The sequence below is a fragment of the Sus scrofa genome, chromosome 1 (assembly GCF_000003025.6).
Source record: "Sus scrofa isolate TJ Tabasco breed Duroc chromosome 1, Sscrofa11.1, whole genome shotgun sequence".
In the NCBI taxonomy this organism is placed as follows: domain Eukaryota; kingdom Metazoa; phylum Chordata; class Mammalia; order Artiodactyla; family Suidae; genus Sus; species Sus scrofa.
This window is the reverse complement of record NC_010443.5, coordinates 90,615,670-90,634,496: the sequence shown is the minus strand read 5'-3', so window position 1 is coordinate 90,634,496 and position 18,827 is coordinate 90,615,670. Positions and strand designations below refer to the sequence as shown.

General features: G+C 41.9%; 1 protein-coding gene across 4 annotated transcripts in view; it reads right to left on the bottom strand.

Annotated features, from left to right (window-relative positions):
• Positions 1 to 18,827, bottom strand: part of FILIP1 (filamin A interacting protein 1) — a 215,533-nt gene that overhangs the window by 8,565 nt on the left and 188,141 nt on the right. Inside the window, exon 6 of one of the 4 annotated variants that reach the window (XM_021092328.1) lies at positions 15,278 to 15,500. In XM_021092328.1, the coding sequence (XP_020947987.1) occupies positions 15,282 to 15,500 (219 nt within the window). In that variant the 3' untranslated portion in view covers positions 15,278 to 15,281. Of the gene's footprint in view, positions 1 to 14,663; positions 15,501 to 18,827 lie in introns of those variants that run through there. The other 3 variants (XM_021092343.1, XM_021092321.1, XM_021092336.1) reach the window with 3 other exon arrangements.

Sequence of the window (18,827 nt, the reverse complement as noted above, 5' to 3'; positions counted from 1 at the left end):
TTAAGAAACTTCTTTATACTGGCATGTAAGTTTTACCTCCTGGATGGATTCTTAGAGACTTTGAGAAGCCATATCTAATATTTTAATAATATTTGATCAATTTTACCCAAAGAAAGCACTGAACACAAAGAAATCTGACTATTTCCTAGGAGTAACTCTTTTCTCCCAGCCATGCGGCTTCTGTCCTGAACAATAATCACATACTTTTATCTTTTTATGCATGTGGATTTGACTTTGAATAAAGAAAGATTCATTATCCCCAAGAAAGTCACTAAATACATGAGGGTTCCCATTGCAGCTCAGCAGGTTACAAACCCAACTAGTATCCATAAGGATGTGGGTTTGATCCCTGGCCACACCCAGTGTGGATCCAGCATTGCTGCAAGCTGTAGCATAGGTTGCAGACTCAATTCCGAGTTGCTGTGGCTGTGGTATAGGCCTGAAGCTGCTTCGACCTGTAGCCTAGGAACTTCCCTATGCTATAGGTGTGGCCCTAAAAAGCAAAATAAATAAATAAATAAATAGTCATTAAATACAAATGACTCATTTTTTTGTCTCTGATAATTTTTGCATAATTCTTCATGCACTTTGAAAATTTTTTAAAATTTTTATTTTATGGCTGCCCTGCAGCATATGGAAATTCCTGGATCAGGGACTGATTCCCAGACACAGCTGCAGCAATGTTGGATCCTTAACCCACTGCCCTGGGCCAGGGATCAAACCAGTGCTTCAGCAGCAACTAGAGCCACTGCAGTCAGATTCTTAACCCATTGCACCACAGCGGGAAATCCTGCAAATCTTTTAAATCTAAATTCATTTTTATAAAAGTAAATTTTTGATTAAGATAGTAATTATAACAGTACTAGCCACAATGAGTGTGTAATATTTATATTTATTTGATTGATTTTACTTTTAACTCATGTCTTCATGACCATGTATCATCATTTTTTTTTCATCTTGTCATTCAAAGACTATTTGTTGAGGCCCTACTATCTGCTTATCACTATGCTGGGCATGGAGCTACACTGGTGAGTAAAATAAAACAGAATCCTGTCCTGACTTCGTTGAAATTGTGAAGAGCAAAGAAATAACTAAGCCTCAGACTGTTCCTCTGTCTGAATAATGTATTACTTCCCTATCAATAATGTAAGGGTTTATCAATAGTGTCAGGAAATTTCCACCTATTATTTTCACTTTAGTTTAAAATAATTACTATTTACATTTTATTTTTATGTAGATAATTATTAAGTAAACATTATTTAAAGCACATAGACATATAGGTTTGTGCAAAATCTGTGCAGTGGGTGGATGTTCCTGTCAAAACATTTTCTGTTTCATTACCTTGACTTCACACTGACCACTAGGTGGAGATATTTCCACCCCTTTCCTTGACCTTTAATTGAATTTGGGCTAAAACAGGAAAGCAAAGGGTATTACATAAAAGTTTTATATACTTAATAATAACTAGCTATGAAGATTTTAAAAAATGTTTTAAAGACATAGATATGATTTTTCACTGTAACAAACACGTAAAAATCATCATCCCTTTTTTTTTTCCTTTCGGAAAATTTTCTAGCTTCAAATTTTTTCAACTTCTAAAAATGTATCAAAATCTTCAGGCAGGGATTCCCGTCGTGGCGCAGTGGTTAATGAATAATCCGACTAGGAACCATGAGGTTGCAGGTTCGATCCCTGGCCTTGCTCAGTGGGTTAAGAATCCGGTGTTGCCATGAGCTGTGGTGTAGGTTGCAGACGCCGCTCGGATCCCGAAGTTGCTGTGGCTCTGGCATGGGCCGGCGGCTACAGCTCTGATTCGACCCCTAGCCTGGGAACCTCCATATGCCCCAGGAAGCGGGCCTAGAAAAAGGCAAAAAGACAAAAAAAAAAAAAAAAAAAAAAAATCTTCAGGCAAAAGCTAAAAACACTCATATTATGTAGTTAAAAATCAGGGTCTCACATTAAAATGCAAGTTTCCTACTCAATACTTTCTTTTTTGAGATTTCTATAGTCGCCTCAAAGATTGAGAAGACAGGTCTCAAGACGCTCACATTTCTGACTCATCTTCCCCCTTTTGCTCCCTGAAGAGAGCATAGGAAACATACATTTAGGGTGACACCTGCGGCATGTGAAATTTCCTAGGCTAGGGGTCCAATAGGAGCTGTAGCTGCTGGCCTACACCACAGCCACAGCAACGTGGGATCTGAGCCGTGCCTTCGACTACAGCACAGCTCACGGCAGGGATTGAACCTGCATCCTCATGGATACTAGTCAGATTCATTTCTGATGAGCCACTACAGGAACTCCAGGGAAACATACATTTAAAAGAGTTAAATCTGGAGTCATCTTTATTGTAGATGTCATCCAGAATTTGTGCAGCCTTTGTTTCCTCACTATAAAAGGAGGGTAGCTGAGGTCATGTCTCAAGTCCCTGGCAGGGCCACTCTTTGGTTTTACTGCAATACCTTTTCTCTCACTTTGTGTGTGCAAACCTCCAAATTCCTAGAGATGCCTTCTCCGAATCTCAGCATCTTATAGTCTCCATAATAATAAGAGCTTTTCAGAATAAGTATTTGGTGAGAATTCATATGCCAAAAGGATCTATACATAGAAACAACATCTTGATGGGACCATTACGTTTTGTTTTTTATTTATTTACTTTTCTGGTGGCTCCTAAGGCATGTGAAATTTCCTGGGCCAGGGATCGAAACTGTGCCATAGCAGCAACCCAGGCCACTGTAGTGACAATGCTGGGTCCTTAACCTGCTGAGCCACCAGGAATTCCTATTATTATTTTTAAATTGGCAAACTGGTAATCCATGCATGGTTAATGTTATGTTATTAATCAGATAATGTTATTAAAAAGACTATGTCAAAAATACTTGACACTGTTAAGTAAGTTTAATTCAACTTCAATAGTAAAAGATGGTGTTTAATATTTATGGGAGTTCCTGTAGTGGCTCAGTGGTTAACAAATCTGATTAGGAACCACGAGGTTGTGGGTTTGATCCCTGGCCTTGCTCAGTGGGTTAAGGATCCGGGGTTGCTGTGAGCTGTGGTGTAGGTCACAGACACGGCTCGGATCCTGCACTGCTATGGCTATGGCATAGGCTGGCGGCTACAGCTCCAATTAGACCCCTAGCCTGGGAACCCCCATATGCCACAGGTGCAGTCCTAGAAAAGACAAAAATACCAAAAAAAAAATTATGTACATAAAATTTATTTAAAGGAATATAATTAAACCCAATTTATTTTATTTTATATATAGAGAGACATATTTCATCCTGTTTCTAGAGATAGATAAGATTTAGATGATAGTAGCTTTATTAGTTGAAACTTATTAAGCATATTTATTAAATTTGTTTGCTTGTTTTCTGCGTTTTCTCCAAATCTATAAACTGACTCAAATAAGAATCACCCAGTGAATTCACAAAATTGTGGAGAAATAAAAAATGCTGTTTTAAGCCATTAAATTTTGAGGTGACCCATTAGAGAGCAAAACTATCTGCTGCATAAGGAGTCCAGAGTTGCCAGCAGAAAAGATAATAAAATAAAAATGCTTTGTGGATGAGTGCTATTATTACGTGTTTTTTATTTTTATTTTTATTTTTTTAGCTTTTTAGGGCTGTACCAAGGTATATGGAAGTTCCCAGGATCAGGGTCAAATTGATCTGCAACACTGGACCCAAGCATGTCTGGATTCCCAACCCACTGAGCCAGGCCAGGGATCAAACCCACATCCTCATGGATACCAGTTGGATTTGTTTCCACTGAGCCACAATGGGAACTCCCATTGTGCGTTTTTTTTGTTTTCTTTTTGTCTTTTTGCCATTTCTTGGGCTGCTCCTGCAACATGTGGAGGTTCCCAGGCTAGGGGTTGAATCGGAGCCGTGGCCGCTGGCCTACGCCAGAGCCACAGCATTGTGGGATCTGAGCCAAGTCTGCAACTTACACCACAGCTCATGGCATCGCCAGATCCTTAACCCACTGAGCAAGGCCAGGGATTGAACCTGCAACCTCATGGTTCCTAGTCAGATTCGTTAACCACTGAACCACGGCAGGAACTCCATCCTATTGTGTGTTTTTTAAAATGGCATAATTCTCAAGTCTCTTTCTTCTCTTTCTTTCTTTCTTTTTTTTTTTTTTTTTTTTTTTCATTTTAGGGTCACACCTGAGGCATATGGAAGTTCCCAGGCTAGGGGATTGAATTGGAGCTGCAGCTTCTGGCCTCCACCACAGCCACAGCAACGTGGGATCTGAGCCATGTCTGAGACCTCCACCACAGCCACAGCAATGTGGGATCTGAGCCATGTCTGAGACCTACACCACAGCTCACAGCAACACCAGATCCTTAACCCACTGAGCAAGGCCAGGGATGGAACCCAAGTCCTCATGTATACTAGTTGGGCTTATTACCACTGAGCCACAATGGGAACTTCCTCTTCCTGCTCTTTTAGGATTCAGTACAATAAAATAGTTAACAATTTTATTGAAGTCACAAAGTCAATAAGCAAATCTTATTCCATTTTCTAATCTGTCTTCATTTCATCTCAGAATAAGACCCAAGTATAGTCATTTGGGGCTAAGGTAACCTAAGTAAAATGAGGTTTAATTTGGTAATGGTTTTTCTCTTTTTACAGATACACTTTTCTGGTATGAGTAATCTGTAGAATATATAATAGGCAGATTGAGACAAAAGGCCACAGTTAGTTACCACCTCCACCAGCAAACTCAAAATACCAAAGCACTTAAATGTGGGCTCTCCGATGTATAGATGTTTAATAACAATTTCCATTTTCCTAATTAGAAGAAGGAAAAAACCTCTAAATCTTAATGAACCTATACACATGCAGACTTTGTATTTTTATGTATTTTTTACATTAACAGTTTACCAAAGCACTCTAGACATTTTCCTCTATGTATTTCTCTCAAGTGTTATCTTGAGGTTTTTATTCCATAAGAAACTTCATGTAAATTAATACATTGTTTGTTATTACATTACTATTGTGAAATGATGTGGTTTATGAATTCATTCTTTTATTAAACTAGCCATTAGATAACTTCATGGAAAGGAAGTTTAACATATTATCAATTCCTAATTGCACTTGACTTCTGACCTCCCAAGGATGACTTATTCATCCTCCTTGCGTGGTATCCCCAAACTACTAGCCATCCAGATGACTCGTGATCCAAAACCGGACACACAAGACAGGATTGGGGGAGAAATGTGGGGGAGAGTGTCTATTGAGTGGGGCAACCTGGTAACACATTGGAATTCTGACTCCCTCCAGGAGAGCTCATTGGCTGCGGAGTAAGAAAGATATTCTCCCTGCAAAGTCATTGCCTTCCTCCTGAGTAACGCCTATGTCTATGCTTTGCCAGACTCTCAAGGGAACACTGGAGTTCAGCATTTTAAAAATCAACCCTAGCAAATGAGACGACATCATTTCGGTAACCTCCAAATTCACACACCTAAGACAAAACAGAGCAGAAGCTCATTTTAGAGCAGGACTTTGCATCAGCACAAGAGAGCTGCTTCCCCCACAGGAAACTGCACACCAACTTACAGAAAACATTTCCTGTTGAGTTCTGCATCAATTTGGCTGGGGTATGGCCTGCTTCCTCTGTTCCAAGGCTATTACTCCCAAGAGCTTTGCCTGGAGCAAGGCACTGGCTTAGGGCTGTGCTATGTTCCTGCCACCAGCCACCAAACCCCAGCTTTGAAATTGCTGCCCACAGGGGGATTTACCCTCCTGAAAAAAAAAATCCTTCCTTCTCCACACCTTTTAGAATTAGGCATGCCTAGAGATTGACTTTTAGGGGCTCGTTTTAGCAAGCTGCTTCAGCATTCAGTGCTGCTATTATCACATTCAGACATTAATCAGAGTTCGGATAAAACATCTGTTTTAAATAGGAAGTCCAATAAACTTCCACCGTTGACTTGGACATGGATTCCTACTTTTGGATTCAGCTCAACTAATTAAAAATACTTCCGTTAATCAGTCCTCTCATTTGCTCCAGGAAATTTTTGAATCAGAGGATACAAACTCTCCTGAGGTTTCTCAACCACCTAATAGTTTATGCGTTTCCTTCCAAAATGCTTCCCACTCCATCATCAACCCCGATCCTCCCCTCACCTCTCCAGGTTGTAAGAGTTGCTGGTCATCACAGTTATGACCAGTACCTTCTTTTGGAGGCAGGCCAGTCATACTTCCTCCTAGAGAGTACTGTTCCCCAGACACGAGCAGACTGTAACCAGTTCTCCCACATACAACACTGACTATCAATAAAAACTAAATGGCGGAAAAATAGGGAATCACTTGAGCCAAATGTGCTCAGGTTCTACTTTTGGACACAAGCGCCAGATGCTGGATGCTGAGACCCACTCAACTTATATGGATCTAAGTCCAGAGCTGGTTCTGGGATGGCATGGGATATTCCATTATGTGTGAACATTGAGAAGGGCATTGCGTCATGTAGATAAGGACGACAATTTTCATCAAAGTGCTGTTAGGAGAAGTTTGACACATACAGTTTCTTTTCTTTTTTCTTTTTAGGGCCACACCTGTGGCATATGGAAGTTCTCAGGCTAGAGGTCCAGTTGGAGCTGCAACACCGGATCTGTCTGTGACCTACACCACAGCTCATGGCAACGATGGAACCTCAACCCACTAATTGAGGCCAGGGGTCAAACCTGCATCCCCGTGGATACCGGTTGGATTTGTTTCCACTGCGCCACAATGGGAACTCCCATTTCTATGTGGATAACACAGTATCTCAAATCCTTTGGCAATACTATCCTGGCCCAGCGAAGGGATATATTAGTCTAGGTCTATACTTTGCTCACTTGAAGTCGCTTCATCATATGAAATGATGAATAATCTGGGAGAAATCGAAGATCTAGCTTCATCATAATAAGATAATTAGACATCTGGAAGCCTCAGGGTTTCTCTTGTTTTCCTTTTATTTTTGTTCTCATCTTTAAGAACAGAGATACTTATCTTCTTGACCTCCAAAGTCTGGTTTATTTCTAAATCAACATCCCTTAACTTTGCAATTCTGTCCATCCCACACATATAATATCAGCACAGGTAGAGAGGCCAAAGCTCTTTTCACCAGGTAAGCAATTAATCATTAATTCTTAGGAAAAGCATTATGGCAGAATCTTTCAAATTGCTTATTGAACAAGAGTGAAGTGGATCATAATATCACTGAAAGGAGGAATGACAGAATCATAAAAGATTGAATCTAAATGTAAGCTATAAGCCAGGGTAAGATGATTTGCCAAAAGTGATGGAGACCTCTTCTGACCTCCTGGTCAGTCTTATTTGAGGAATCTAGTCCATTGTTTAGCAACCCATCTCTGGATATGGATACCTTAAAATCTATCCTCAACCTAAATCCTAATCATGGGTGGCGGTGTTTGGGCCTTTAAAAATGAGAGCCTTTCTGGAGTTCCCGTCGTGGCGCAGTGGTTAACGAATCCGACTAGGAACCATGAGGTTGCGGGTTCGGTCCCTGCCCTTGCTCAGTGGGTTAACGATCTGGCGTTGCCGTGAGCTGTGGTGTAGGTTGCAGACTCGGCTCGGATCCCACGTTGCTGTGGCTCTGGCGTAGGCCAGTGGCTACAGCTCCGATTCAACCCCTAGCCTGGGAACCTCCATATGCCGCGGGAGCGGCCCAAAGAAATTAGCAAAAAGACAAAAAAAAAAAAAAAAAAAGAGAGAGCCTTTCTGGTCTATTTTAGAGGATCCTTCATGAAACTGAAGCGCCTGACAGATCACCTGAGGCTTTTTCTTTCCTGAGGTGCATTCATGCTCCACTGAGTGAGTCAGAGAGGACCAGGGAAGAGCATTTGTAATTCATTCAAGGATGTTTATAATTCACAGAAAGCTCTTAGGCCCCCTTAATTCTTCTCCACACATGCAACAGCTTCAGAGGCAGGAACACCCCATCCCAGAATCCTGGCTGTTTGGCATCCATTACCTGTTGTGGTACCTTTGGAAGGAAGAAGAAGTAAATTACACCACCCAGATGGTGGCACCTGGGCTTCCCCTGACTCACCACCTCTTTCCCTCCACGTCCTCACACACCATGTGTCAGGACCCTCCACACACACCATCCTCGCTGAGGTGCAGACTAAAAGAGGGAGCAAGAACATCTCTTTCTTAACTGCTGGTTTTCTTTCTCCACAGTAAGTGCCACATTTTTTTTTTTTTTTTTTTACAGCACTTACTGTAAAAATGTAAAAAATGACAGGCTTTAAATCCCATGTTAGATTCTGAAATAATTGTTTGTCTTTTTCATGGAGGCAATGTTTGTAAAAGAGATTTTGACCTGGGAAAACGATGCGACCACCAGAAGGAAAAGTAGGACAAAGGGCATTTCAGGGAGAAGGAACAAGTTGAGTCAGTCAAGGGAAGGTGGCCAGGCAGCTGTGCCAGCTGTTCTGTGGGCCTAGGGCAGGAGCCCAGGCAAGGAGCAGGGGGGATGGGGAGGTAAAGAGCCAGGTCATAGAACCTCGGTCCACATCAAGGAGTGGCTCTGCCTTATCTAGATAATGAGGAACCTTGGGAGGGTTTCAAATAGGGGAGTGTGGTGATAAATTTGCACTTTGGAAAACAAAATGAAAAATGAATCAGGAAGTATCGAGCCCGAAGATTATGGGAGAGCATCAGAGTACTCCACACAAGAAGCAGTTAAAATTTCAACTCAGGCAGTTAAATGGAGAAGTTGGGTGCAGCTCCACAAGTATTAGGCGTTTGAACCCAAGAGACTTGCTGAATGAGTCTACTTGATGGGTGAGGGGGAAGGGGGCCCTGAAATGGCTCCTGGGTTTCTAGCTTGAGTGACCAGGTAGCTCAGGAGCTCCGGCTGAGGTGGAGCCTAACAGGAGAAGGAAAAGACTTGGAAGGGGGCAAGGATGGAGAAGGTGTTAGGAATGGCTTTTGGACAAGTTGAGTTAGAGATGTACAGTACAAGTTGAGTGCATGGCTGGAGATAGACTCTTGATAGTCATCAACATATGGGGGATACCTGAGGCCACAGGAGTGAATAAAACAACAAGAGAAGCATGTAAGTGCTAGCAGGCAAATGGCTTTTGATAAGACAAGGGGAAGAGCAGCCATAAATAAATAAATAAATAGTAAAATAAAAATTTTTTTTAATTTAAAAAAAATGATACACCTGTAAACTAAGGAGCCAGCAATGGAGATAGAGAAGTCAAAGGAATCCGAAGGAGATTAACTGTCTTGGTCACAGAGGGAGAAAAGCATAACATCACTCTCTTTTACCCTTACAGAGATCAGGGGTTTACTTTCTGAAAAAGTTGCCCTAAGAAGTTCTGGACCTGAATAACATTGAGAACTATGTCTAGATACTCATGTTGCAACAGAAGAAAGGGTGGGGGAAAAAACTGTAATTGCAATGTATACATCTAAAGATAACCTGACCCCCTTGCTGTACAGTGGGAAAAATAAATAAATAAATAAATAAATAAATAAATAAATAAATAAATAAAAAAGCTCCAGAAAAGTAGAGTTAAAAACAGTCTACACATGGAGGAAAATGAATGCAGAAGTTGTATCTTTTCAGCTATGCCATTCTATTTGTATCCTTAGTATTTGTTTTCCTTTTATTATTTCTCAATAAAATCTTCTTGGTACTTGAAAAAAAAAAAAAAAGAAGTTCTGGACCTTAGGTGTAAGAAGGCACTGAATGCAAAGGAGTAAAAAATGTACACACTGAACTGCAAGATTCTCCACTTCACTCCCCTGATCTATTCCCAGAAAGCAGGTAGCCTGCCTCTAGGAGGTTACTGGAGGATCTTTCTCTGTAGAAACTACTGGAAGATAGATAGATAGATAGATAGATAGATAGATAGATAGATAGATAGATAGATAGATAAGCAAAAGAAGTAGAATATAAGAAATCCAGAAAGTTCTGTTGTGGTGGCTCAGTGGTAATAAACCTGACTAGTATCCATGAGGATGCGGGTTCGATCCCTGGCCTTGCTCAGTGGGTCAAGGATCTGGCATTGCCATGAGCTGCAGTGCAGGTTGCAGAGGCAGCTCAGATCTGGCATTGCCGTGGCTGTGGTGTAGGCTAGCAGCTTCAGTTCCAATTCAATCCCTAGCCTGGGAACTTCCATATACTGCAGGTGCACTCCTGAAAAGCAAAAAGAAAGAAAGAAAGAAAACAGAGAATTCAACATAGGCAGAAGGATAATAGGACAACAGCTGAGCAGCAAGCATAGAGCACAGGCATTCCAGACTAAGCAAGGAGGAAGAGGGCTGAACTATTAAGGCCTCCAAGGAAAAATATGGAGCTGATGTGTTTAAGTGCTTGGAAAAATTACTGATAGGTGTTTGGTAGATCTATTGGAGCATTTGGAAAAAATACAGATAGATACATAGAAAACCAATCAGATGGAAAATAACAGCAATTTGGAAGGGAGAAAAGTGGGAAGAGGAAGGGAACACAGTTGTAGCACACTGCTTGGCTCAGTGGGGAACAATATTTAAGTGTTCGTTTTAATAAACAGTATTAGGCAAATCAGGAAAAAATGTTCACATAAATAAATTTCCATTGTAAACATAAACAAATAAACATGCAAATTCTGGCTGCTGATTTATCAAAAAATGTCAGTATGATTAGTCACACAGGATTGGGAAAGAGAAAGAGAGGCGATGTGTGAGAGGACTAAATCCTCAAACATCAAAACCATAATGAGAAGAAAAAATATCTAAAAGTGATCAATAAGAAGTCAGAGTACAAATACATTATTTACAAATATGGAGATAAGTACCAAAAGAAACAGCTAAGAGTAAGAAATGATTTTCTCCAGGGAGCAGAACTGAGTTTGGAAAAAGAGGGGAGGGTGAGGTTGAGGAACAGCTATTTCCATCATCCTTTAGCACTGGATAACATTTTTAACTATGTACCTGAATTATTTTAGCCAAAAAAGTAATTAAAGAGTAAATGGGAAGGAGTTCCCATCGTGGCTCAGTGGAAATGAACCCTACTAGTATCCATGAGGATGTGGCTTCAATCCCTGGTCCTGCTCAGTGCGTTAAGTATCCTGTGTTGCTGTGGCTGTGGTTTAGGCCAGCAGCTGCAGCCCTGATTTGACTCGTAGCCTGGGAACTTCCATATGCTGCACCTGTGGCCCTAAAAAAAAAAGAAAAAAAAAAAAGAATAAATGAGGGAAGAGTGGAAATGGAGGCAGAGTGTACTGTCATGGGGCTCCGTGGGACAAAGAAGGAGGCAAGGCAGCAACTATAGAGACCCCACGACTGCAGAAAGAATTGTGCTGAAATGGAAGAGGCCAGAACATGGTTATATCCTACGTGGAGGTAACAAGTAGAAGGGAGAAGCTGAAAGAGCAGAGCTAACCAATGGAGGAGCCTGGAGGAAAGGTATGGCAAACACTGAACATTGTCTGGGTTGGGGAAGTTTTCGAATAATACATTCCTATTTACGGGGAAATGCTCTCTGTGCTCACTGTGTTACCTCTTCCTCTATCTCCATCCTCCTACCTCCCACATAAATGTCCCCTTCTTCTCTAATATCCCTGGGCATATTGGGATCAGGCAAGTCTCACTATCTCCCCAGTATTCAAAATTTCTGAAGAAATGAGGAATTCAAATCTTTGTACATCTTAACAATCTTGGACAGGTTTTCATTTCCCTGAAAGCATACTGCTCCCACACTGCACTTCAAAGGAATTTCTTCCTTTTTTTTTTTTTTTTTTTTTTGCTTTTTAGGGCCACATCCAAGGCATATGGAGGTTCCTGGGCTAAGAGTCTAATCGGAGCTACAGCTGCCAGCCTACACCACAGCTCATGGCAACACTGGATCCTTAACCCACTGAGTGAGGCCAGGGATTGAACCCGCAACCCCATGGTTCCCAGTCAGATTCATTTCTGCTGCACCACAATAGGAACTCCATCAAAGGTATTTCTTTACTTCTTTCTTAGAGACATTCAAGTGGAGCTCCCACTGTGGCATGGTGGGTTAAGGATCTGGCATTGCCACAGCTGTGGTGTAGGTCACAGCTTCAGCTCAAATTTGATCCCCAGCCTGGAAACTTCCATGTGCCACAGGTTCAGAAACACATGCACACACACCTCCTAACACAAAGCCAAAAAAAAAAAAAAAAAAAAAAAACCATTTAAGTAAGAGCTCTGGTAACACCCAACCCTTAATGAATACTCTAAAATCCCCAGAGAGCCCAACTCCCACCTATTAACCTGTCCTTGCTGAAAATATAATAAAAATGCCAGAAGAAACTGAATGACTGTGTCTAAGCAGGTGACCTAGACAGGAAAGTTATTTCTAAGAAATGATAAATACCCTTTGGGCCATATCCTGTCTTGGACTGATTCTGGCACCACTCGCGCTATGTGGCCACCATCAGAGTGTGTGGGAACAGCCAACACAAGAACACGATTTCCAGGAGGGAATGACCCAGGCAGTCTCTGGAGCTGTGTGAGGTCCCCTAGCTGTCCCTTAGCACACTAAGATCTGTGGAGATGCACTCCTCCCTCCCAAGGATGGGACTGGAGAGCCGCTGTCCACAGCAATCCTAGAGAAGTCCGTTATTTCTTAGTTCGATATATAATACAATGTTCCAGGACAGCAAGAAGACTCTAATCTTTTAATCCCATCCACTCCTAAAAGCACATTAAATTGCATCTTAAAAATATATTCACAGATGGAAACTGGAGTTGGAGTGCCTTGAAGCCCCTCCACTTCCTATCCCCAGTGGATTTCATCTCTAAGATGCAGTTCAGAATAAAGCTATCCAATACATGTAGAGTTGGTCCTAAAATTACAAAGAAAAACTGCCCTGGTGGTTATTCTTTATCATTACTGAAAAGCAAATGTGTTGTGCTGCCAAGTTCTCTTAGCGGTTGTACTTTGCAGGTGGCTGAATTCCAAGATCCAGATTATAAACATCCTGTACATGCATGTTAAGCCCTTTGCAGCGCTCTCCGCCTGATGATGGTAGGAGCTTCTGGGCAGAACTGTTGCGAGCATGGTGGGAGCCAGTGAAAAAGCAAAAACAGCAGCAGAGACAGTTGATTAGGATAAAAGTCACCAAAGAACGGCAGGTAGAATCATAAAGAAAGCAATGTTTCATTCTCTTGACACTTTGGTTTGCTCAAATACAGCATGTTATGGTATAGTAAAATGAAAGAGCTTAAATGCCAGGGGTGGGGCGAGGAGAGAGGGGAGCATTTCAAAACCAGTTGAGTGTCCTGGTTTCTGAAAGGAATGATGTCCACTTTACAAAATAGGGGAAATTCCCTCTCAAAACAAACTAACAAAAAAAAAAAAAGTCAGTATTTGAAATGGCAAGCTCTCTTGTTTAAACGTGTTCAAAATCATATTGCATAGTCTTTTTTTCTCAACTTTCCTCTCCTACCTTGAAATTCCATTGTCAGGGCATGCATATCTATCATGGTTGCTCAACATTTTTAAATACATTTTCTGAGAATGGAGCTATAGGCAATGGTGATCTGATTCGGTGACTATGACTATCTTGTGAGGCATCTACCTCCATCCTATACAAATTAAGCCCAAGTTCTGCAAGAGACAGGAAGTCCAGTGTGGAAAGAAAGCAGGGGACAGCCTTTTTACCACGAAGCATGATGGTTCCTGGGCCAAAAACTGCTCATATAAGATATGACATCTACCCTTCCCCAGTCATCAAGAGCAGAGATTTCCAAATGATTTTGAAACCCTCACAATTGGGAAGTGGAAAATAGGAGTTCCTGTTGTGGCTCAGTGGTTAACAAACCCGTCTAGTATCCATGAGGATGAGGGTTCAATCCCTGGCCTTGCTCAGTGGGTTAAGGATCTGGCGTTGCTATGAGCTGTGGTGTAGGTCGCAGATGTAGCTTGGATCCTGAGTTGCCGTGGCTGTGGTATAGGCCAGCAGCTACAGCTCTGATTGGACCCCTAGTCTGGGAACCTCCATATGCTGTGAGTGAGACCCTAAAAGGACAAAAAAAATAAAAAATAAAGAGAAGTGGAAAGTTACAACCTGTAACTTAGTACTTATTGTTGTTGTAAAGTTCACCCCATTGGCTTAACGATTTCAACAAAGGTGCTACCTACATGAGACCTCAGATGCTAAGCTTTTAGCCTTGAGCTCATTTGTGGTTATTTGACTGCAAAGCACCATGTCCCCTTTAACATGGTTAATCTTCTCACAGACACTTGGCATTTTGCATTCACACACTCTTCATGCTTATGAAAACATGCTTAAAATTAATGACAATGATACAAGCATAAATAATAATAATATATTTCTCCATACCACGCCACACACCCTCACACCTGCACACACACACAACCATGAACTGTTTCTATACTTGCAAGTAAAAATCCACACTTAACTGTGAAAATGTTTCAGACCAATTAAGCTATGCATGATGTCATTTTATTTCTTGGCAACGACGCATCAAAATCTCCTTTCTGCTATTTTCTATCCATTACAACCTATGTTGAGATATAAAGCTTCCCTTTGGCAGCTCTATTCAAACTGCTCTACAATTTAAATCAGTTGCACACTTGACTAGAGTCTGAGTCTGATGCTAATGGCTCTAAAATTCCAAAATCTTTACAATACACACAGACACACACAAATAAGTAAAACTCTGTTTTTAGGATTCCACATTTCATTTTCATTTTATTTCACATTTAATTGTTTCCTGAAATCATCTCAGAGGCTTTTGTTTTTGCAAAACTTAAGAGGTCCAGGCCCTGTGATAACTAGATGTTTTTTGCTTTTTGTTTTTTAGCACATGAAGCAGATTTGGAATTTGATAGAGGCCAACGACAATTGTTAAAACTATTTCCTATTTCATAAGAGGGTTCTTGAAAAATCAATTACTGTGGAACCAGGCCTATGAAATTTGATTTTCAATTAGGAAATATGGGAGCTGGCTTGGGAGAAGATGTGATCCAGGACCCATCTCTTACTGGTTTAACTGATGGGTCCATTTTCTAGAATCAACACTGGGTCGAGAAGTCAGGCCCTGCCTTAGACCCAGCATCCCCCACAAAGCACAGCGCATACAGTAGTTTGGCTCATTAGTTCTGTTCTCCAGCATCAAAACAAATTCACAAAATAGGAAAGATACATGGCTGTTAGTTGATTATTTTATGAACAAGTCTTTAAAAAAAAACCTTAAATTAGTACATGTAAAGGGTTGGCATGAATGGACGGAGGTTCGCTCTCACAGCAGCGGAAGCCCCCTGCACAACATACCCCCTCAGCCACTGCCCTCAGCCCTTCCCCCTCCAGGAGAGGTGGCGCTGCCGGCCGCAGACTTCTTCAGCTCTATTTTCATAGACTGAGTCTCAGCTCGAGGCTCGAATTTGGTCAGATTTCCTGCTCCTGGGGCTGCCACTACTGGCTTTCCTGCTTTCATACCTTTTGACATAGGAATGCGGGTAGGGGTAGGTCGCTGGGATGACCCGTCTGGTCCAGACTGTAAGAGAGAGAAAAAAAGAAACACAAGGCCAGTGTTGGTGAGTTCCCCTTGGAGATGCCATCCATCTGAACCTAAGCAGGACTCCGACTCTTGGACCACATTCAGATGACCCCTCCCCAGGCAAGGTTATTGGGAGAAAGTTGGAGTAGATGTCCCATCCACCTTTTGCTCTCCAGAAACATCTTGGTCAGGAGTTCCTGTCATGGCACAGTAGAAACGAATCTGACTAGGAGCCATGAGATTGTGGGTTCGATCCCTGGCCTCGATCAGTGGGTTAAGGATCCAGTGTCTCTGTGAGCTGTGGTGTAGGTTGCAGTGTCTCCGCATTGCTGTGGCTGTGGTGTAGGCCGTCAGCTGTAGCTCCAATTTCATCCCTAGTCTGGGAACTTCCATATGCTGAGGATGCAGCCCTAAAAAGAAAAAAAAAAAAAAAAAAAAGAGAGAGAGAGAGAGAGAGAAACATCTCGGACAAACCTCCTTCCCTTCTCGACCTTCCCAAGCCCTGGACCTACTCCTCCTCCACCCTTACTGGAGGCAGCCTTCCTCCTATTTCAGAGAAAACACAGGCCAGCGGGTAGGAACTCAGGCACTTTTCCTCCCACTGCTCCCCAAGTCACCTCTTTTCTTGAGATTAAGCAGCTCTCCCTTCGCCTCCTAATGAAGCCAACACTTCTCATTTTTTATCGTCACTGCTGACCATGCCCTCCTCAAAATGCTCCCAAAACGCTCTTGTGGTGATTTCCTTACCTGGGCCTCACCCACTCTCCTCCTGTCTCTGATGATTCCTCTTCACTCTCGTCCTGACTCCTGGTTCTAGCCTGCCTGCCTTGGTGATGTTCAGTCCTCAGCCCTCTTCACTTTTCCCATTCACCCCGAGAATCACACCTGTTATCACCCATGTGTTGCAGGACCTTGAAACTTCAGTGCTCCCACTAAATACAGATTCCGTTTTCCAACTATGTGTTAGACATTTCCAGGGCCCCTCAGACAGGCATCTCAAATATAACCTGCCCCAAACATTACTTACCTTCTCCCTGAAACAGATGTCCCCCTGGATTTCTCACTTTATCCATCCCTACAGTTAAGCCAGTAATCTTAGAGCCACCCTCTATACTCGATTTGTCATGAAATCTTCCGTTCTGTCTTCAATATATTCAATCTATCTCTGGCCACTTTAGTACTACCATGGTTTAAGCCTATGCCATCTCCAGCCTAGAGAACTGCAGCAGCATCTTTGTCTTCAGTCTCTGTCTCCTCCAATTTGTCCTTTAAACTGCTTTAGAGACATCTAAAACCTAAATAATGCTGGGATTTTTTTGCTTGTTTCTTTCTTTTTTTGTCTTTTTGGGGTCGAACCACAGCATATGGAAGTTCCCAGGCTAGAAGTTGAATTGGAGCTGCAGCTGCTGGCCTACACCACAGCCACAGCAATGCAGGATCCGAGCTGCATCTGTGACCTTTGCCACAGCTTGCAGCAATGCCAGATATTTAACCCCCTGAGTGAAGCCAGGGATCAAACCTCCATCTGCATGGATACTAGTTGGGTTCTTAACCTGCTGAGCCACAACAGGAACTCAGATAATGTCATTTTTAAAAGCATTGCCCTTTTGATGGCTCCCTTTGTCTGCTCTCTAAGATTAAATGTCACTTTCTTTTTTCTTTCTGGCTGTGCCCGCAGCATATGGAATTTCCCGGGCCAGGGATTAGCAATGACCCAAGCCACTGCAGTGACAGCAACACCCGTCCCTTAACCCACTGAGCCACAAGGAAACTCTCTAAATGCAGGTACATCTTTAGTATCTGACCCCAGTGGCCTCTCCTATTCTGCACCTATATTTTGTCTCCAGGCCCAATTGCTATTGCACAAAGGGACTGTTCATGGGTCCCCAACATGCCAGCTCCTCCACACTGTCACACCTGGACACACCCTGTTCCTTTTACTACTCCTTCCCTTCTCTCTCTTGAAAATCTCTCTTTATCTGCCCCAAGCGAAGCCTTCTCTGGTGGTTTCTTTGTACAGATCGCTCTGTACACTGGAACCACTAGGTAGATACCAGTCCTGCTTCTCTTGCTAAGCCAAGAACATCTACAGCACCTAGCGCCAAGCCTAATGTGTGGCTAATATCCAATAAATGTTGAATAAATGCACATATGAACTAGTCACACTATTCAATTTCTAAAAGAGATATCCCAAACTTTTTGTTATCCTTGATTTTATGGGATCTGACATACCTGAAGTATGTGGGCCATCATATAGGCCTTAGAAATCTTAGGCATTTGTTTTGGAATCCTATAGGATTTATTTTACTTTAATTTAATTTAACCTAACATTTTATTTTTATTTTTATTTATTTTATTTGGCCCTGGCTGCACCATGCAGAAGTTCCTGGGCCAGGGATCAAACCCAAGCCACAGCAGTGACAACAATGAATCCTTTTTTTTTTTTTTTTTTTTTTGTCTTTTTGTCTTTTTAGGGTCACACCACAGCATATGGAGGTTCCCAGGCTAGGGGTCCAATCGAAGCTACAGGTGCTGGCCTACACCACAGCCACAGCAACTCGGGATCCAAGCTGTGTCTGCGACCTACACCACAGCTCATGGCAACGCTGGATCCTTAACTCACTCAGCAAGGCCAGGGATCGAATCTGAAACCTCACGGTTCCTAGTCAGATTCGTTAACCAGTGAGCCATGATGGGAACTCCAACGATGAATCCTTAACCACTAGGTTACCAGGGTACTCCATGGGCTTTACTAAGTAGTCCAAAATGTTGCTGCAGAAGGTAAGCCTATCTTGATCTGACCCTTAAAATGCGAGTAAGATGTTTCAGCACAAAATCTGTTCTAAACAACAATTACACTTCCATCATCTTTTATGAAAGTCCAGGCTATGCTCTGTGTTGCCTAAAAAGCAGTATTGAGTTGAGAATGGTGAGCAGTTCTGAATGCTATTTGGCTTGTGTAGAGCCAATAACCAAAACTTTTACTGGCAAAGCAGTTAGTAACTCACACTTTGAAAGCCTGTCTTGGGTCTACACTTGTTCACAGAGAACTGAAGTAAATTATAGTGAAGATGTGGGGGAATAAGCCACAGTTTCTATACCTAAATAATAAGTTCCCTATCTTTCTTAAGAATTTTCAACATATGCTGTAGAATTTGTTTAGAGACTAGGAATCATAATTTCTAGTCTAATTAGTTTATTATCTAAATAGAAGATGGTTTTCTATAATTTCATTTACCAATTGTCCCCAATAAATGAAGACAATCAATAGGGATATTCTGAAAAATAGGATTTATTTTTAAGTTCTGGATTTTATAGTTTGGA